At 38.1% G+C, this 19,020-nt stretch overlaps 1 protein-coding gene across 2 annotated transcripts; it reads right to left on the bottom strand.

The window, feature by feature from the left end:
* Nucleotides 1-1,452: 1,452 nt before the first annotated feature.
* Nucleotides 1,453-18,517, bottom strand: LOC144632863 (uncharacterized). 2 transcript variants are annotated; one of them, XM_078491612.1, is made up of 16 exons: nucleotides 18,076-18,517; nucleotides 16,628-16,721; nucleotides 15,629-15,668; nucleotides 9,778-9,825; nucleotides 8,225-8,313; nucleotides 7,829-7,940; nucleotides 7,321-7,451; nucleotides 7,020-7,165; nucleotides 6,605-6,705; nucleotides 6,322-6,455; nucleotides 5,622-5,668; nucleotides 5,395-5,444; nucleotides 5,133-5,202; nucleotides 4,494-4,560; nucleotides 3,702-4,070; nucleotides 1,453-3,104 (listed from the first exon to the last, which is right to left on the bottom strand). In XM_078491612.1, the coding sequence occupies exons 1-16, from the start codon at nucleotides 18,242-18,244 to the stop codon at nucleotides 1,475-1,477; spliced, it is 3,297 nt and encodes a 1,098-aa protein (XP_078347738.1). In that variant the 5' UTR covers nucleotides 18,245-18,517; the 3' UTR covers nucleotides 1,453-1,474. The 2 variants fall into 2 exon arrangements, with proteins under 2 accessions (XP_078347738.1, XP_078347737.1); XM_078491611.1 differs by having other exon boundaries at nucleotides 5,395-5,447.
* Between the last annotated feature and the right edge of the window lie 503 nt (nucleotides 18,518-19,020).

A 19,020-nucleotide genomic window follows, 5' to 3' on the forward strand; every position in this document is an offset into this window, starting at 1 on the left:
TAAGAGCTCGGGGCGGAGCCTCCCCGTACAAAACTTTTTTGAGTACCCCCCCCGGGCTATGTATCTTGAAACCAGCAAAATGTTCACCTTTCAGAGTCATCATAGTACGTTCTGGTCTTAATTTCTGGTTTGTTTTAGTTTTTGGCCGTTTAACATTGTTGTGCATCACCCTACGTACGTTAAAAAAATGAAAAGAAGTACAAATGTTATTGTTTCAAACCTCTCGGGAGATAAAATTTTATTTTCAACATTTTATACAGGTCTGTTTTTCCTTTTTGGGAAAAAAACTGGGGGGCACGCCCCCCCCCCCCCTCCCCTTGCTACGGCACTGCCGTCATAAAATCTAGTTACACAGAACTGGTCTACAATTTGTATTCAGGCGAATTAAAATATATTCTTTCATTATCAAATATTATTTTGCTCCAGCTACATGCATGTTTTACGATGTCGCAACAGTCAGTCATATGTGACTGACTGTTGCGACATAACGGCAAGGACACGCAAATGCAAAAACACCTCAAGTTGATGTTTTAGGGAAATGGTCAAAACTATTGTACTCAGACAGGACCCACCACGCTAGAATCTCGATTTTGCATTCTGCATTAATTTAAGATTAAAATTAACACAAGAGGAGTCGGCTGAAATTCAGACTAAGTAAATTCGAGCTTTGTTTCCTTTAAAATCATAACAAGCTAAAGGCACACACTACTTTCTTAACCAAAATAAATACAATTTTATTACCTCTTATTCAAACGTTATTAACAAATACGTACAAGAAAACCAAAATGTCAACAAATTATAAACGCAATAGGAAACATTTCTGCTGTGTTTTTTTTTGTTTTTACAACGAAATTAGAGACCATTAACTATGACTTTGGAACATTTTTTGTTACATCAAATTATAGAGTGATTTTACTTCAACCGTGAAATAGTTTCTACTCAAATAGATACTATTAGACACTTATTCCATTGTTTTCTTTTGTTTAGTTTTCACTATTTAGCACTAATTGTTAGATGTTGTTTCACGGGTTAAATAAAATCACTCTAATTCTAGGTTACTACACACATCAGCTTTGTTTCCTTTTTTTAACCCTTTAACTCCGAGCGTGATCAGCAACTTATTTCTCCTGACAAAAACAAACATACAGGTAATGGGAATAAAGGAACTGATCACTGACGGGAAATCGTCTACACATCAAATACTTCCCACTAGTATCATAAGGAATGTATGTAGACCAGTTGGAAAAATTTGTATGTTGACTTTGGGGTTAAAAGGGTGCTAGCCAAGCGCTTGGCGCACAGCCATTATCCCGCTTTAAGCTTTATGGACTTTTTTTTTTAAAACACTCAAAGACCAGAAACATTACGATTTTCGTATCTTATCTCTTCCAGCAAGTGCAACAATTAAATTGTTACCGCTTCACTCTTCTCGATGCTTTAATTAGATTCTCGTTTTCTAGTTATATCCGTTCTCTCACTGTTCTACCTCATGATTTCCATTTTCCTGTTTTTCTCCATTGTTACTCTCATTCTCTTCATCTGTCTTGGCGCTTATGTGTGCATGATTTGTTTCTTCATTACCGTTTGTGGGTTCTCCTAAGTGACTATCACGGCTTTCGTTCTCTGTCTCTTCACTTTTGTCCATTTTTCCTCCGATATCTTTATGCCTTTCCGTCTCATGTCCTCCGTCTCCCACCTGTTTCTCCCGATTCCTTCCACCTTCTTGCTCATTTTCCTTGTCACTTCCGCTTTCAAGCTGTTTCTCTTCGCTCCCTTTTAACCCTTGGTCTTCTTCAACGTCACTTCCGTCTACTTCCAGCTTGTCTTTACTCCTTTCAGCCTCTTGTTCATTCTCCTTATCACTTCCAAGCAATTCCTCTTCATCGTCACCACCATTTCCGCCCAATTTCTTTTCAGTTTTAAACTCTTGGTCTTCTTCGTCCTCACTTTCTTTTCCTAACAGCTTTTCCTCGTCAATCTCATTCTCTCCTTTCTCTTCATCACTGTCACTACCTCGCAACTTTTCATCATCGTCATCACTTTCTTTCCCACTTTCCTCCCTTCCATCCTCGTCCATTTTTTCTTCACCCGTCTCTTCCTCGTCCATTCTTTCTTGTTCTATTTCTTCACTGCCACTTTCTTCCTCGTCGCTTTCACCTTGTTGTTCATCGGTTCTTTGTTCGTCTTTTTCATCTTCAGGGTTACCGGCTTCATCCTTGGCCAATCTTTCACTCGTATCTTCACCACCAGCTTTCTCCTCTTTGGACTTTTCCTTCTTGTGTCGTTTGTGCTTCTTGTGTTTCTTTTTACTCTTTCGCTTCTTTCCAGAAGATGACTCCTCCTTCTTGTCCTTATCCTTTTTCTTCTTTTTCTCTTTTCCCTCTTTCCTCTTTTTCTCTTCTTTCTTTTCACTTTCTTTCAGATTCTCCTTCTCTTTCCCTTTCTCTTTATCACTCAGCTTCTTCTTATCCTTGTCTTTTTTCTTTGTTTTCTCCTTCTCCTTAGTGGCTTTAACTTCCTTTTTATCCTTCTCTTTCCCAACATCCTGCAGCTTGCCTCTCTCCTCTTCCTTGCCATTAGCTTTCTCCTTTTGCTTTTTATGCTTCTTTTTCTCCGTGCTTTTCTCTTCCTCCTTAACAACAGCAGTCTCTGCTTTCTGTTCCGTGGGAGGTTGTTCTTCTTTATGCGATGTCTTTTGTTTCTTACGCCCTTTACTCTTCTGTTCCTTCTTTCTTTTCTTGTGCTTCCGTTTTTTCTCCTCTGTGGACGCGTTGCCACCACTCTGACCACGTGACGGGGTAGGTGATGGAGATCTGGATTCGTCCCAGCCCTCTGGCGTGGGTGAACGCGCAGGACTTGCAGATGAATGTGAGCGGGAACGTGATCGTGATCGTGAAAAAGATCGTGACCGCGATCGTGATGGGGAACGTGACCATGAGCGTGATGGAGTCAAAGACCGTGAGTGCAAACGTTGACGGTTTTTCTGAAGTTTCCGGTATTCTGACAGTTCGTCGGCAAAGTCGAAATTACCACCATCTTTCTTAGGCTCCTTTCTGGGACGTGAGGAAGACGTTGCTGTAGAATGTTCTCGCTTCTTCTTGGTTCTATAAAAACGTGAAATTGTTAAAATATGAGACATTAACAAACAATTAGACTGCGGGCTGATATCAGCTGATAGATGGAGAGGAAAGCCCAAAGTCAACTATCAAAGTTGATAGAAACCAAGAGTAAGAAGTCTAAAATTGTTTTTGCGTAACTCATTGTTTAATTTAATAAATGTCTAATAGAGATTAAATTGATTTATTGAAGCCCTGTATGGGCCTTATGTCGATTCATAGCAGGTACTAGCTTAGCCAATCACATTGCGAGTTTGCCAATAGTCAGCCACCCAGTTATGTTGATGAAAAAGCCTTACACAAGACAGCAACGTAAAGTTAACAAAAGAAACACAACTGCCTAACAAAATACTAAAAAATTCAGGATGAACATTTCACCTGCGACAACTAACCCAAAATATTACGTGCAGTCGACATGTTTGACCATGTACTCCCTATACACAAGGAAATGCCCTTCTTCCAGATCTATCTACTTATCAAGGCTTCCGTTTCAGATAAATGAGGATCTGAACACAGGTACAATTCATCCTATTGAAGTATAATCCACTTGACTTGTCATAACCAAAAGGTAGGTTGTTCATTTACCTTGCTGCTTTAAGTTTCTGTTGTAATTTGTAAAACTCTCTCTCAGATATAGGTGGAGTGAGAGACCTGGGTAAGTCGGCAGGGTGGTGGAGTGGGTCAAACATCGGTGGTCCAAACGGTGGGTGGTGTGGTAGTGGTGCCCCCACCAGGGTAGGGACAGGAGGAATACGGGGAACAGCTGCAGCAGGTGGTACTGCATGCATCCCTCCAATCGGGCCAGGCACATAATTGGGTACCTTTATGGGTGGACCTGGGCCACCCATACCAGGCCTCACAGCAGGGACACGGGGCACGTGTTCTGGGGGAAGTCCGTGAGGTATAATGGGTTCAGATATTCCGTGGCGTATTTCAGGTACCCGAGGAGGACCCCTGCAACAAGAAATCACCAGGTTTAGTGTGAGCAATTAAACATCTATGTTGGCATGGTTTAACATTTTATTGCTCGACCATGAAAGAAAACGACCTACAGAGTGGACATTTTTACCGTCCAATAAACGTCCGCATAACATTTTTTTTATACCTGCAACTACATTATTTTGCAAAAATCTAAGCAAGGACTAACTTTCAAAGGTTATAATTTTACTAATTTTAAGGTGCTCTTTTAAGGAGTCATGATGGCACAGTCAATGCCGAGAATGGGGAAAGACACCCCGGGGTTTTATTGTGCATAGGAAGAAAAAAACTCAACTGAAAAACATACAAAACCGGGGGTAAAACATTACAGAGATTGCTTGTATCAGCTTTAGAACTGACCCTGTCTTACAGGCAGTCATAAGTTATGAAATTCTTTACCTTGGAAGGAAATCACCTTGCCTTCTGCGAGGATCAAATGGTGCTCCACCAGGGTGAAAACCAGCACCTGAATCAAACAACATGCTATGTTATATATACTTTAATAGTTGGGATTAACAACTGCTGCTTTAATGGTTGGGATTAACAACTGCTGCGAGTTAACTGGGGCACTGCCATACACTTAAAAAAGATTTTTTAGTTAAGAACACAGCTCGACCACCACGGTTTTGTTACGTAAAACAGAACTGGAAAACTGAAAGACAGCCATCAGTCGGAGTGGTGAAAAAACGGCGACCAAAGAAGTTACAGTGAGTGAAAAAGAGGATAAACAAACTTAAAAAATACAGCCTGTCTTCAGGTTTGGTTCAGAATACGTTTTAATTTGGCAACAACCTTCATACAACTTGGTATTTGGTTCTAGATCGAGAACTGCTGACTTATAACAGGGTTGAAAAAAATACCCAGGTTGGATATACCATACATTGTTGTTGAAGAAAAAAATACCCAGGTTGGATATACCATACATTGTTTTACCACATGCATGCTTTTATCAACAGCGGGGCGCCACTCATCTGCTTCCTTATGACTCCTCTGGGAGAATAGGGCCTTACGGGGCGCCACTATATACTACTAATTTACCTTGTTGTGGTGGACCATCACGGTGGTGGACTCGGATTTGTTTAGGCTGACTTGGCACTTGCTGGACAGGCTGTGTTAAAGTAAATGGCAAAATTGTAAATATTTAACATAAGAACATGAATACAAGATAGGAAAAATATACTCAAGAAACATTTTTCAGGCTTTAATATTTGGCTAATTGCCTCTAGGTTAGATTCTTTACACACATGAATGTATACACAGAAGGCTAATGCAACTGGGGATAATAAGTGACTGCACTCACCTTTGGAGAACTTTCTTTTGTCTTGTTATCTGCATCGTTTATTTGTTTGACTGCTAAAAAAGAACAAACCCTTACCATTGACAAATATTCACAAAACATCTCGACATCATGATGCAAAATTATTAAATTTTCTTTTGCAAACTACAAGTTTAAAATTCATCTGAATCCTTTAGTCTCCTCTGGCAGAATAAGGCCTTACAAGTATAAAATAAGATCTTTGGTATTACCTTTATTTTCAATTGGTTTACTGTCTGACGCAGCCTTTTCACCAGCACTGCAAAGAAAGACAAACTTGTTAACACTTTCTACACCTTCACCTTCTTTCTTGTGGTTACAGGGTTCGTACACTTTTTCAGGCCAAAAATCAAGGACTTTTCAAGGACTTTCCAGGACCCTTCTTGGAAATTTCAAGGACTTTTTTATGAAATTTATCCCCAGCAACAGTTTCCAGTTTGTTGTGCTGTTGTGCTTGCTGAAGAACTAAAAAAATCGCTTACTTTGGAGGCCTTCTCATTGCCTTGAAGCCTTTTGACATTCAATAAAAAAAAAACAAGGACAAACAATTTCAAGTACTTTGAAGGCCTTGAAATTGAACTCCTGAAATTCAAGGGTTTTCAAGACATGTACGAACCCTGTGGTTAAGTAACAGTGCAACTGTGTAATTTCAAACAAGAAGCTAGATTATGGACACACTATAGCTAATGATAAGAGAACATTTCCATGAAAATAAGTTGTCTTCTTGTTAACAGATTTGACTCAATTCTGGTCTGAGTGTTTAAGCCTTGAAAACTCCTTATTGAAGCTTGTGTACAAAGCCTGGGTTTTACCCAGGGTTTACCCCTGTTCTGCCACTCTAGGAGACAAATTTGCAGCATCTAGTCTTAACTTGTCAGGATATGAAAGTTCTACTTTGAATTGTCTCTCTACCTGTCAGCTGCAACCTTTGCTGCTGGTTGGGGTTGTTTAACCTCTGTGTTGTTGCCAACAGCTGTACTCTTTGCCACCACAGCCTGGTTGGGAAAAGGACTGGCTGGTCTGGCATATTTAAATGTATCAACGGCCTTTACATGGAAAAGAATGAAACACTATTTAGACTCTAAGCACCAATGTGTAAAACACATATCTAGCATTATAGGACTGCAAGACATGCAAAGACCTAGGAAATTAAAAAAAACAATAAATTTGACCCAAGAAAAAACTTATTGTTTACCTGTCTAAGCTGTTTGTTGATTACCAATGAATCAGGAGAAACATTTTCTGCACCACAGGATGGACATTCTAGCTCATTTTCCAAAAGGTAGTTTCTTATACCTGACAAAAGTGAGCATAACACTAGTAAACAAAACTACTTAAATACTTTACGCAATTAACAGCTTCCATGATAACAAATATCCCTTGTTTGTATGTTTGCTTGTTGTTGTTGTTATTTTTGTTTTCAGATCTGACAGATCAGGATGTCAAATGTTTGAACTACATTGTAACATGCATGGTCCTTCTACACACTTAAAATAAAAAAAAATCCAATATCAAAGATTGAAAGAATAACACTTTAATCTATACAGTGCTAGGAGGTGATAAGAGGCTGTAGTACTTCACTCTAACACATGCAACACAATTCAACTTACAATCATCACAGTAACTTGTTCCACAACAGGGAATCAGCACAGCATCTGTCAGTAAATTGTTGCACATGGGACATCTAAGCTCTGATGGAACTTTCCTGCCAGCAGTCTCTGTGACTTTCTCCTTTCCTTTGGCTTTAGCATCCTCTCTGCAACATCATTAATCCAAATTATTATTTTTTTTGCTTTGATACTTGGAAGATATACATGTACCCAGATTTTAATTTCTAAACTGAACTTGTGAAAAAAAAACTTTGCAAAATTACATCCTGTTGAATTCATTTTTCCAATTCAAATGACTCACTCTTTAGTTGATGTAGTTGATGGTGATGACCTGTTTAATGTTGGTGGTGATGACCTGTCCTCTACTGTGCCCAGAAAAGTGCGAGGGATACCTGTTGTGCGTTTCACCTTTGGAACATCAAATCTGTTATCCTTAATAAAGGATTGACAAAATGTATTGAAAGTTACTGTCATACTCTGTTTATACAGACATCATGGGGACCAGAGAAAGTGTCTGTATTGACAGAGTTGTTTCAGAGGATTAAGCAGGTGTCTGTAAAGCAGGGTTTGTCTGTAGCTCCATTTTCAGTAATAATTCTTATTAAAAAAAAAACGAGAAATATTCTAAGGCAACCAACACGAATCAGATCTAAAGAACAATAATACCTACTTTGTTTGGAAAAATGAGATAAAATATTAATAGTAGTGAGGATCATTTTCTACTTGCAAATTGTGCTAAATGTCACAACATAAAAAGTTATGCCAGTTCAAATTCCACAGTTTATAAGTGTAGGCTTTCTTCCACTCACCCCATTGGTGGGACAGTTCCTAATAAAGTGTCCTGGTTTACCACACCTGTAACATACATAGCTCTGAGGGACAGGCACACCAGGAGCATAAGGTCGACGGCCTCTCACATATCTGTTAAAAAAAAATTGGAGGACATTTTAACTGTAGACAAACGAAGAAAAATAACACTAACTGCCATAGTGTGTTACTGTAAGTTGTATGAGTAAACATATGATCCTCTCATTCTCATTGTTACCAGGTGTTCGAAAAGTTTGGATCAGACAAAATAAAAACCTGGAATGGGGTTATCAAGTCTGTTTCATGAAATACACACTACCCAACAGGTTGGTGTCACTCCAGTCAAAAAGATTAGAATTTACAGACAAAAGAGCCTAATAATCTTTTTTAATCCTTACTGTGAAGGGTCCCAATCCTCTCCAGACTGTTTCATCATGGCCTTCAGCTTATCCTCTTCTGATGCATCAGCGTTAGCCAAGTCTGTCACCTAGGAAGGAAGGGCAACACTGTACACCACGCTATATGAACCCAACGCTGATACCAAATGGTTCTAGAATCAAGTCTGATATTTTGGAATTTAAACCAAGCAAGCACCAAAAATGTGAAATTAAGGAATACTTGAATCAAGGAAAAAATTAGTTGTTTGTTACCTACAGGGCTTGAAATTTAGACTCCCAGACTCACACAGTGGGAGTGGTTAATGGAGTTTGGAAACCAAAAATAAAATTATCCACAAGCAAGCATTTGCAAGCAAACGTTTCTCCGTCGCAACAATGAATGAGAAACAGCCGGGAGAATTTCTTGGTAAATTCAATTCCAGAAAAACCAACATTAGTGGGCAAATGAATGTTTCCATGCACCTTGCATGCATCAACAATGTGTCTGCACGGTTTTTGTGATGTGGAAAGAATTGGAAGATACAAAATGTCCTGAGGTTATAAAATTACTGGTGTTCGATTGTATCTTTCAACAATGGATGGAAATATTCAAATAAGGTAATTATTTTTAAAGAAAAGGAGATGGGAAGGAGTGGGATCAATGGTGGAGAGAGGGTTGGCAAGGCAGGGGTTGCAGAATTAATTGAAATAATTCTTTACATTATCAGAGGGTCCAGAATAGGTTTGACAGGATGCAGGACGAGGCTTCAAATCAAGGCAGGATGAGGGATACTAGAAATTTTAGGGGCATGATACAGAATAAAGTAATCTTGGTGGGAATGGGATGCGTTTTGTTTTCGTAGGCGGGATGTTGGATGTTTTGAAATTGGTGGCAAGATGCTGGATCAAAAATGGCAAATAACATGACCTCAGTTGACATGATCTTTGTTGACAGATGATTATTGATCCCATGACGATCAGGTTTCAACTTAAATAAATAATAAAATTTGTCTTACATGTACATTTGTTTACTATGCAAAATATGATTGACTGTGAAAAGTAGCAGGGCAAGTTGTACCACCCATTTTTATAGTATTAATTATAGCTTGTACTAGTATGACTTGTCTACATTTCCAGTGATCAATGAGCGATAATCCCTTGTTTTCATATGATAAAAGTGTAAGTAGCTTGCATTCTTACGAGGAAAAGTATATTCAATAAATTGACTTGTCAGCAGAAATACACCTGTTAATAAGTAGGCAGGATCGGGATGAAGATTTTAAGGTGTGAAAGAGGGGGAAATACCAAAAAGGGTGGCGAGAGGCAGGATTTAAAAGCATATTTTGGACCCTCTTATGAGGTATTGTTTTCCTTCATGTAATCACTAAGTAAGAACCAACACATCTGTAATAGAAACGACTGTTCACAAAGCACCATTTACCTGTATAGCGGTTGTTGTTTTCTACCCACCTGTGGTCCTCCTCCTCGCAATGCCAAACAGCACAGGGAGCAGTGACAATTTATTTTTTTATAAAGTCCACTGACTATAGTTAGCTAAGAGAAGCATATTTTACCTTGCTCAACTTGTTGGCTTTTATAACTTGATAATCTTGGAAACCACTCTTGGTAAACAGAGGTGAAAAGGAACAACCATCAATAAGAGAATACAAGCATCAATAATTTTATACAACCCTGCACTCTTAAAAAACAAAGAGTTTCATTTCATTTGCAAATGAACTAGAAGACGTCTGCGCACAGGTTACAGTCTGTTATACTTTCTGCTTGAACTCCTTCAAGCTTAAAAATTTTCAAAGCTTGCTCCGATTTTAAACCTCTCATAAGTGTGAGAGAGTTAGAGCAATAAAGTCCCATTCTGCGTTTCCTGCCAAAGTTAACAACATTATTTGGTAAAAACAACCTATATTCACTAGTTGACCGTCAAACTTTGATTGGTAGAAATCTTGGAAACGTTTCTGCACGTGTTTAGATTTCTGAAGTCACTTATCAATGCAAACGGTGGTGCCATGCAAGGCACACAAACAACTGTAAAGATGACAGAAGGAAGTCAATTAATAATACTATCTTCTTGGAGTACAAATATTGTCTTTCACCACAGTTGGATCATTTTTAGAAATATAATCTTTAAGTGTCCAGAGTTTTTCTCTGAAAAGTACTGACATTCCTAACTCTCTCCAAGAACATGCATACAATGTTATTCACCAAGTAGTTGTGAAAGAATAATATTAAAGTTGCAATCTGATCTATTGTATTCCTGTTTCCTTTTAAAAGCACAAAACACACCTCACACAATTTCAAGCTTGTTTTAGGAATTCAAACTTATTTTACATGCACTTGTTACTAAGCATTTGGCAATCTGGTTGCCGTGATTACTGTCTTAATGCAACAGAACTTGCACTTATGTGCCTTTGCATGTTAAAATGATTTGTGAAGCATTATATACCTTATTCATAAATGGCGGAACGCGCGGAAGAGTTTGGGCCGAGTACATGAAGGCGAGGCTAGTGAGGCTTCGGCTTCAAACCAAAACAAAGAAAAGTATGGCGGATTGAAGTAGTATTTGATCATTCTTGAAATATCTCGTCGGTTAGAAAGCGATGCTTAGGTTTTGATGACTGCCCTTGAAATCCCTGGTTTGTCAACTGCAGATTTGGCCGTGTGGTTTCGAATTCAACACAAATCATGGAAAAAATTTCATCGGAAAACCACATCGATCCTCACTGAGTCTCTTTACTGCCTGCTCGTGTACAGTTGTAATCCAGACAACTTTCCAGTTTCCTTTCGAAGACCCTAGAAGCTTGCAGGAAGGCAGAGGAAAGAAACACGATATAGAAAAGACTATGGAGCTTGTTAAAAAAATTAACACGTCTCTCTATACGGTAAGCAAAAATCTTGATTATATAGGTTTCTTGAGTATTTTGCCTTCGAACACATTAATAAGCTAAACTGTTGTTCACAGTAGGTTGACCATTCTTTATAGACATTGCTTGTAACAAATCCCTCAATTTTAGAATAAGTAAAGCCAAGGAAAGTAGAAATATAAAGAGCGTATAAAGCGTATAAAGAGCGAGCTTTTAAGAGGAAATCCGCCAGGACTTCGAGTAGTTATTGGACAAAATTATGTACCAAAACTATTTACACCTGATTGCAAGCTTTTGTGTTACTGCATCAAATATCTTATCGAAAGAAATCTTTTCTAACAACACCACACACGAAAACACATTTTGAAGTTCCGCTGAATTCCACTGAATCGCTTAAAAGATGTAAGCTTTTGCCCATAGCTTGTGAACTTTAAATATCATTTTCTCAGACCGGATAAGAAATTTTGTACCAGAATTATTTCCACCTTATTGCAAACTTTTTGTTACTGCTTCAAATATCTTATCAAAAGAAATCTTTTCTAACAACACCACACATCGAAACACATTTTGAAGTTCCGCTGAATTCCACTGAATCGCTAAGACAATTTACAAAATGGCTACACGTAGATTTTTCCTATACCTTGTGAACTTTTAAATTCATTTTCTCAGACTCTGATAAGAAATTGTTGTTGGTGTTATCACGGATAATTACTTACATCTTTACCTTTTAGTTAAGGGTAGAAAATAACGCAATAGGATTTAAATTATTCTGGAAATTGATTTTTGTCCAACTTTAATAAATATTACTCGACTTGCTAGTGGATTCCGTCTTAAATTCTAAACTTTTCAAATTGAAATAAATTTTACAGCGAACGGTAAGATTCTTGCAATATTAAATGTTTCGATCTGATTTGCTGAATTCAGAATTTAAGCACTTCTTTGATGCCAAATCCTCTTGCTATTTTTTTTGTCCATATATACTGATCCATTTGTGATTCTTAAATTGTGTATACATTTGAATGCTCGGGTTAGAATGCCGAGGTTAGTGAGTGCAAGTTTTGTTAAACGATAGACTGAACTGAAATATTTTTAACCTGTCGCTAGTCGCACAATGTTGGCGATTTTTTTTTAATTTTCATATCCAGAGACGTGCAAAATATAGTCTCTATAATATCTATTATCCTCTGCCTTTTTGCCAGCTTACAAAGTCTTCCATTAAAACGAAACTACAGCAATACGGATAGCAACAGTACACAAGGCAGGGAAGAGGTCAAGAAGATCGGTGCGGTTTTGTGACAAAATTTTTCCATGATTTGTGTTGACTTCGCATCCATACGACCGTATATACAGTTGTCAAACCAGGGACAGTCCAGGGATTCCAATGGTAGTCAGCAACAGCCAAGAATCGCTCTCATACTTTTCTTTGTTTTGGTTCGAAGCCGAAGCCTCACTAGCCTCGCTTTCATGTACTCGGCCCAAACTCTTCCGCGCGTTCCGCCATTTATGAATAAGGTGTATGTAACTGATCAACTAGCACATACATAAAAATACATGTAACAGTGTTACTTTGTGTAACCATGTTTGCTCGTCTGTCTGTCTGCCTGTCTGTCTGTTTTGGCATAAAAACCAGTATTCCCCTTGATGTTTTACAATGGTTTTGATCCTGGTAGAAGGGAAATTTAGCATGTAACACAAAGTTGACTGACAATTTTTCACCTTAAAATGAGAATATACTTTCATTTTTCCAGAGGGCTTTTGATTTTTTTACTCACATTTTAAAAGTTCAACTGAACCATGGCAATTATTCACAGTGCCCACTGCAGGGTGCAAAGAAAATGCAATTTCCAGGTTGCCCTTTGGGCAAGTTGGAACCATTGTGTGCTAGCAAGAATACATTTTTCAGTGGCCTTACTTAATCTGCCAACAAAAATGTCCAAAATGTTACTTGCACATCAGCCAAGTGTTGGATGAAACCCACTAGCCCTGGGATATGGGACAGGACTTTCTTCACATGCTGCCACTGGATAGGTAGTTTACATATACCGGTACATATAAAGTAAGCAAATGAAGGTAGTGTAATGCAGTTCCAGTCTGTGTTGCTCAGATAATGTTCTGTTTCTAGGCCATGTCAGCAGTTGCAGAACAGCACTTTCCTTCACAAAATGGGTGGATAAAATTAAGTTTAACAAGTTTTGTTTCAGACGTTGGTGAAACAGAGTAGCTCAACTTGCAGGGTACGTAATCCTGAATGAAGCCTTGATTACACCCGCTTTCAGTGTTACGTGCATAGCTATCTTTCTACATCCATCTTTCAACAGTTTCTTTTAAAGTGCTGCTTGAAATTAGCCAAGCAAAACTGATGCATACAAGTGTTGGTTTAAATCAAACCAGCCCACAAGTTCAGAAGGTCATGCTAGTGGGTTGTGATTTGCTGATTTCAATCCGTCTTGTTTGTTTAGCATGTGGAAAGATAAATGTCCATAGAAAGCCGCTATGCATGTAACACTGACAGCAGGTGTAACGATCCATTGTAGCAATCTATTTGAGGTGACTTCTCTTATAAAACTGAGTGCACTGTAGAATATTATGGTTAAGTAACTTCCTTGCTTGCTGGAAGAGGTTGAACATTCAAAAGATAAAGTTGAACTTGGTATTTTGGTGCTATCAGCCCCTCCTGGTGTATGTTGTGATTTATGTAATAACGTTATCTCGAAGGCGCTAGTTTTTCCGAACCAATGAGCCTCCTTCTTCTCCAAAGCTTTCATTTTTTCTACCATATGATATACCATGATCTTGAAGATGTTACTGATATACAATGTATCAGAATATGATATCCCAAATTTTCCACACGCATGCACATGAGCTTGGAATTGCTGCTGGTAAATTCCACTTTGAACTTTGAAGAGAGATAATCCATAATTATCATAGCTATCACCGATGGCTTGCTTTGCAGTTTCGTTGCTGTAATCCACATTATAATAATTCGGGCAGCTTCAGCATACATCACTAATGAAGATCACATAGAGTGCCCCAAATAATCAAAGGAGCAAATATCCAACTTGAATATGGGTAAAGACATTTATTGCAAGGAAAAAACACTCAATAGTGGATGTATCTTTCCATATTTCCGACTGTCCTTGAGACAATGTGGCAAGAATAAAAGTTCTGATCTCTTGCCCAGACAAACTGGGAATATGTTAAGTTCTGACATAAACTGAAGAAGAGTTCTGTGACTGAATTGTCCATTTGCAAGTATAACCTTAAACATCTACACTCAAAATCAAATCTTTTTCAAGTGTAATAAAATATTTATTGTTGTCAAGTCAAAGCTAAAAGAAAGACAACGTATTTAGTACATGCAATGGTTGCAGGTTTCATATTTACTTTAAAGCATCTTTAGTAAAAAATTATGTATATTTATTTGAGATTCAGATGTTTCCTTTAGCTTTAAAACAAGATTGCTTTAAAATTTTAAATACCCACCCCATACTATACTCCCTGTACAAGCCAAAACATCTAACACAAATCTGTAATCCCACAACTATTACTATGAAGAGTAATAAAGGAGAGACCAGCTCATCCACAAATTCCTTTACTTTATCGCCCCAAAATATAATATTAAACAACACTGGTATACTAAGCTGGAATAACCTTTTATAGTTTCAAAGAAACTCAAACTCTTAGAAAATGCAGAAAGGAAAACACAAGCACCAAACTTAGTATCTCAGTTTAAAAATTAAAGCACATTCATTTCCAGCAAGGGCTGGTTTTTGTATGTCAGGAAAACCCCAAACAATCAAAGATTGTGTTGTCACCCAGCTGTCCCAGGTATCCCTGACTAATGAAAACACAATGATCTAGATGCCGCTAAACAACTGGGAAAGTTGAGGAGGAATGGGAAAGAGAGAGAATTTCTACAGTATTTTGCTGATGTACCCCAAAGTCAGCGATTATTCCTGACCAATGACAACTACAATCATGGTATTCTTGGATGGTACCAAAAGAAGAAGCAGCTTACAAATTAGAATTGTGCTCTCCATAGTGCAAGTGCAAGGTATTGGAAACATCTGGGACCATCCAGAAAAACAAATCCCTGATTGCGAAGGACTTTCCTGACATGCAAACCAGACTTGAAGGAGCACTGTCAACTGGTATTTGTTTTTTTAAATTATAACAAACGTGTTTCCTTATTGTATGGGCTTAATAACTATGAATTCTAAATGAACACAGAAAGTAATCATTTTGCCAAATTTTAGTCAACCCATGCTGAGCACCATATTTGCAGATTTTTTCCTATTTATTATTGAAATCGAGCTTCATATTGTTTGATCAATTCTTTTCTTCAAAATCAAACAATTATTACTATTTTCCTAGAATCTTACTATGTTTTTTTGCATTTCTTGAAGTCATGATTAAAAGAAGACAGCATTCCTTTTAAATTGCAAGCTAATTAATATAAACTCAATACAAACTACAATTTACAACAATTTTAAACAGCGATAGGTTTAATTTGATCACACAAATTATTCTTCAACCATGTACATACTGTTTTCTGCTCCCCACTTGAAAAAGGAGTAGCTCTTTCCCTGAAATATATAATCAACATTCCAATATGAGATGAAAATGAATTTGTTAACTTAAAGGTCTCCGCACATGTGGGGTCAAGACGCAGGGAGATGTTGCAGCAACATGAAGCAGGAACAAAATTTTGTGTTATTAACACTGAGAGGACACGTAACAGGGACGTGTAGCGGGGACATGTAGCAGCGACAAAATCACAATGTGTACACACACAAGAAAATGTAGCGGGGACACGTCGCAGCGACATGTCCCCTCGTGTGTGCTGATCATTTTTGGCGCGTGCAACACGGATTCTTGCAACATTTTGTCCCTGCAACATGTTACACGCAGTCCAACGAGTTGAAATCCGTGCAACATGTTGCAGGGACAAAACTGCCGCAAAATCGTCCCTGCTACATGTCCCCTCAGTGTGAACAACACATGATTTTGTCGCTGCTACATGTTGCTGCAACATGTCCCTGCGACATGTCCCCACATGTGCGGAGACCTTAAAGCTTCATAGACCCAAATGAATTACAAGTTCCTTCACTTCAAAAGGAAGATATAAGGGAGCTATTGAATAATTGCCTCTAGTTATTATTTGAAAAATGTGTTGAAAAATAAGTCCAGAGCTGGGTTGTTCAAAAACCGATTTAAATACTAGCCTAGGATTAAAGTTTAACCAAGGGTTTAATCTCTCTTGAATAGAAGTGTTTTTATTGCTTATGTTTTGTGGAGTTTCAGATAACCAGTACTTGATGCCAAAACTGGAGGACAGAAAATATATAAACAGAAGTCCTCCCTGAAAAGTCAAAACACTGAAATCAAATTCATGCTAATCCTGGACAAACTTAATCATACTTCGAAAAACCTGGCCCTGAACATTTGTTGATACTTAGACTCATAAAGAAGTGTCCACACTTACGCTGGCCCTGAACATTTGTTAAATACGTAGAACTTCATTACAAGAAGTGTCCACACTTACGCTGCCAGTTGGGCTTTGCTTTTTGTTCCAACTGGAATGCGGCGCACAACCACAGAGGAGTTCTTAGGTATCATTGTCATCTCATCTTTGTACTCTGCCAGAAGGGAAAATAAAAGATTATTATATCAACCATTGAATTTGCACCTAAGATCATTACAGCTGTAGGCTTAAAAAAATGGAAAATGGAAGTTTCAGATACTTTCTACAGAAAAAAGTCTAGCAATTCAGGGGGTTCATGATAGGCCAGGTAGCAGCAATTTGGACACAGTATTACCAGCAGCTAAATTTTGGATAATCCATGTGCCTGCCTTTCAGTATCTTTGACAAAATAATTAATTATTTTCTTGACTGAAATACACCTGGAAAGGTATTTTATCTGTCTCAGAGTGTAGCTACAAGCCAGCTGGGAAAGACCGTGAAACCAGATAACAGTACCAATACAACAATGACATTTTCAGTCAAGAGCCAGCTGAATTTAATAGCAACAATAAACTTCAAAGTTGTTAGTTCAACCAAGGTGTTTGATATTTGATTTCAAACAATCATTTGGCAAATTGGGAACAAATCCAAAAAAGTTGTTTTTTTTTTTTTGGGGGGGGGGGGGGGGGGGGGGGCTTTAACTTAACTTGGGTAAGGGAAAGTGACCCGATATGGACCAGTGAATCATACTATCAGCTTGCCCCAAAACATTTTGTAACCCAACAATACACAGTGCAGCTGTATTGGCATTTTGCTCTTTTTTTTCAAAATTTAAAAATATCTTCAGAGTATGCATAAAAATACAAGGAACCAAAGGGTACCTGAAGCTTAAAAGACTTCATAACATATTTATGACATTTATCAACTGTCAACTGTTTTATATATTTTGTGGTTCATGTTTACCCTAATGGTATGATTTGGTATTTTCCTTTGTTTTTGTGTATGGTAATGATTATATGATAATGAAATATAGAACAAAGGGAAATACCAAATTGCACCAAGGACTGAAACACAACATAATTTTCTAGTATTTTCTTGGGTCTTTGAAACAGTTTACTACTATTAGGTCATGTTCTATTGGGATCAATTGTTTTTGTTGGTTGGGTTGGTTCAGTTTTTTGTTTTCTAGTAGGAAAAACTTTTCTGCTCAATTGATTAAAGAGGGACATTTCAACCCCATCAACCGTTTAATCCGACGCCATTTCAAAGAGCTTACCTGGCACAACTAAAAACGTTTCATTTTTGTATTGATCTTTATTTTGAAAAAACCCAACATGTTGTGTTGATCCCAATAGAACTCGGCCATACGTACTCTCAACAGGAGTATAAAAGCTGGCCACTTCATTCACATTCAAATAGAACTACAAAATGGCAGAAAAAAGCGTTTACCCAACTACATTTGAAAACAATACCCTTTAATGGATGAATATACTTCACAAGGAAACAAGAATGTACAAAGAATAGCTCACCTTCCTTCGTTTGAGCATTTGTAACTTCCAAGTCGAAGTCGGTGTTTTTTCCGAATTTCTTCTGTGTGATAATAGACTGTTTGAGGTCGGCCAGCGAGATTGAAAGTCCGTCGAATGTAATTGTGTCATATTCTAGAGCACTTCGAAACTTGTAGTGAATACAAGACATTAGGCTATACTATCTAAATTCGAACTGAAAACGAAAACGTTGAGCCAAATGGCCAAAATGTCGTCCGACAAGATACCCGAGTCAGCTAGACATTCTAGTAAGGTTTAGTTATACGCAAAAATTTCTAGCTTCACGAAAAGAAAAACGAACAGGGAAAGAAAAATAAACAACGAAAACTACCAAACAATTGAAATGCTCCAAAACTATAAACTATTACTAAAGAAAAACCCGTTGCGACAGGAAAACTCAGACCAAAGATGATGCACGAGACGAAGCAATTCCACCCCGCAAGGATCCTTGGGAATATTTGTAGCCGGAAAAGCGTCGAAGGATGACGAAGGACGACGAGACGTCTTCGAGAAGTAATCGGAAAACATTCGGTTGGTGTCATTGACCCGGGTAAATCCCGCGGGAATGTCACAGACATTACACTGAGGAGGAATATTGTTGTTGCTGCCAATTTAAATTCTTTTCTCAATTGCAACGCCCTCAAACTCCGCTGGACGGCTAAATTCTTGAAATTAGACCGTTGTTGTCTCGTCTAAACTCTTTATCGTAGTCATTTTAGAGAACTGAGAAATCTAGAAAGCCTTTGTCGGACGTCCTTCTCAACTGTACTCAACCGGGAGAAGTGCATGCCAGCCGGAATAATGATTGCAATTTGCATCAGACAAACTCTCTCAAGAGCACGCAATGTTCTGTTTTATGAATCGCCACATCTGACGAGAACTGCATTACTTTCAAGCTCAAGTCACATAAAGCAAGAACCGACCTCG

The sequence above is a fragment of the Oculina patagonica genome, chromosome 12 (genome assembly GCF_052425735.1).
Source record: "Oculina patagonica isolate OP01 chromosome 12, crgOcupat, whole genome shotgun sequence".
In the NCBI taxonomy this organism is placed as follows: Eukaryota; Metazoa; Cnidaria; class Anthozoa; order Scleractinia; family Oculinidae; genus Oculina; species Oculina patagonica.

Coding starts and splice junctions, on each gene's coding strand:
- LOC144632863 (XM_078491611.1), bottom strand. CDS start 18,244: ATGTCTTGTATTCACTACAAGTTTCGAAGTGCTCTAGAATATGACACA. Junction 7,941..8,224: donor GAGGATTGGGACCCTTCACA/GTAAGGATTAAA, acceptor TTTTTTTAACAG/ATATGTGAGAGGCCGTCGAC. Junction 5,448..5,621: donor TAAACCAATTGAAAATAAAG/GTAATACCAAAG, acceptor GTTCTTTTTTAG/CAGTCAAACAAATAAACGAT.